General features: G+C 34.5%; 1 protein-coding gene across 1 annotated transcript in view; it reads right to left on the bottom strand.

Moving 5' to 3' along the window:
* The window catches only part of LOC111086356 (O-acyltransferase like protein-like), a 34,180-nt gene that overhangs the window by 24,247 nt on the left and 7,465 nt on the right, over positions 1 to 2,468 (bottom strand). Inside the window, exon 3 of the mRNA XM_022388904.1 lies at positions 96 to 266. Coding sequence (XP_022244612.1) covers positions 96 to 165 — 70 coding nt within the window. The 5' untranslated portion in view covers positions 166 to 266. The remainder of the gene's footprint in view (positions 1 to 95; positions 267 to 2,468) is intronic.

A 2,468-nucleotide genomic window follows, 5' to 3' on the forward strand; every position in this document is an offset into this window, starting at 1 on the left:
ATACTTTAAATCAGTCTGTAAAGAATGACATACTTTAAATCAGTCTGTAAAGAATGACATACTTTAAATCACTCTGTAAAGGATGACATACTCACCCACTTGGTTATACGATAATAGGTAAAAAGTATTCCCGAGAATTATCCAGTTGATGCTAAAAACCCTCATTCCATGAATCACAGGAAGATCGTGATTTCCAGATTTTGTGGTTAGCGTAATTCCCACGTTGGTGTATAGAGAAAAACATCTAATAAATTCTAGAAATCGACCTGAGTAAAAACAAAGAAAAATCATCTTCTCTCTCAGTGGTCCGATCGTAACAAAGAAAAGGGGGGAAAAAGGTTTACAAGCTCGTTCAACATAAATAACTAATTAAAGTATAGTGTGCTATTACTCAGGATTTTATAAAAATGTCGAAGTTAAATATATTTTTACTGAAGAGAAGCATAACGTTAAACAGTTATTTGGTGAACAAACTATCAATTTAATTATGAATTATCTCTGTTATGTTCCACATAGACGATTATACATATTTATATATATATATATATATAGAGAGAGATAAATAAATAAATAGCTTACAAACTATTGATTACATTAATTGTTAACAGGCGATTAAATCAGCACTATAAACCACCAATAAATTAAATATCGCATTACCGTTATCGGTCCAGGTTGTCAACTTATTGTCATAGCGGATAACCTCTGTGGCAATAGCACCCAATTGGATTGGGGATATCCCACCTATCAGACAAAATCCAAACGCTGATGTTAATCTAGTCAGCCGTCATGGAAAATCAAATAAGGGTACGAAACTGAGTGCTTACACCCACAACGTCTCAGCTTCTACTGCCTTTCACTGTTTATAGCCAGTTGTGGGAAGGCAGTTACCCTTAAGTTTCTTTAAGTAGAAATAAACTGAAATGAAGCTACCCTAATATTTCTACTAATTAAACTAGTAAATTAATTGACTAAATTGACATAGGCGTTTGTATTTTGTGTGATAGATGGGATATCCCCAACGCATTTGGGTGCTATTACCACAGATATTATCCATCATGACAATACGGTGACAACCTGTACCGATAATGGTAATGCGATATATACAGATATATGCACAGTAAAATAAATTAATACGGAAATATCTATCAAGAAAAGACTCGTTTCGTATAAGAATAGAAGCTTAATTAGATCTTCAAATTTGCAGTAGGCTGGACCATACAGATATGTATCTGTGTATGTTAATACCTGGTGGGTAAGCTCTTTGTTATATTTAGAGCAGAACATCTGGTCAATACATTATCATAGAATTTATTTATGAAAGTGCATGGAACGTTCCTTCAAGTACCCTGTAGCATGTTACACAATATCACTGGTTGCTTGGTTACCTATTTAGCTCTCAGTGGTGTTCAGATCCGAACTGTGGTCAAGGTGGGATAGCCAATGTTCCAGCTACCTGTTTCCTCTCCTGGTAGGTTTTCACCATATTTATCACTTACTTAGGATCACTATCCTGTTGAAACCAAACCCCTGATCAATTAGCCGTGTTGTATTCTGATTGATTTCCATATAGTTTTGGGAACTGTATTTCTTTGCTATCAGTATGACATAAATATTTACTATGTCTCCAACTTTCTTGGAGAGACGCTGTTCCAAATCTGCGTAGATTCACTTCCACATTTCTTTGGAGTTATTGTACTTTGGTAGTGTTACTGTCCCCCATTTCCTTCTTTGAATATGCTGTTGTAAGATTATTGCTGAATAACTCACAATTGAGCTCATTAGTAAGCTGTTTCATTTCCACTACCTATTTCAACCTTTTCGGTGCCTCTCTACAGCGAACATCGTTTGTTATTGTCCTCGTAATGATTTATACACCTGTACTTGAAGCCGGGTTCTTGGTTAGATCTCTAATGGACCGTTTATTTTGCAGGGAGCATGTCTTAAGAAATTCAGAACTTTTGAAACGTCTTGCATACGGCACATGCTGATACATACAATCTGTCGCATGAAATTGTCCTTATAACCCAAAACACTTGCCATGAGAAATTTCCTTCGTTAAAGGCCATGCCTACTTCAACAAATATACTGGAGGAAGTGTATTAATGACTGTTCATATAATACATAGGCTGTTATGACACTCTCTGGTTAGTTGAATAGCAACCAGTCACGGAGTTCAACATTAGACGTTCACTAATATGATATATTGTTCTGTGCATGAACATTAATGATTCTTGCCAGTTCTTTGAAAACCAAATATTTATATATTGATAAAACCTTTGAGAAGTTGTAATCCATCTTTTCACAAACAGAGTAAATGTATAAAAATATATGTTCCCCTGTATTATAGAACGTTTCACTATATATATATATATATGTTCCCCTGTATTATAGAACGTTTCACTATATATATATATATATATGTTCCCCTGTATTATAGTACGTTTCACTATATATATATATATGTGTTC

The sequence above is a fragment of the Limulus polyphemus genome, unplaced genomic scaffold, assembly GCF_000517525.1.
Source record: "Limulus polyphemus unplaced genomic scaffold, Limulus_polyphemus-2.1.2 Scaffold1040, whole genome shotgun sequence".
NCBI lineage: Eukaryota > Metazoa > Arthropoda > Merostomata > Xiphosura > Limulidae > Limulus > Limulus polyphemus.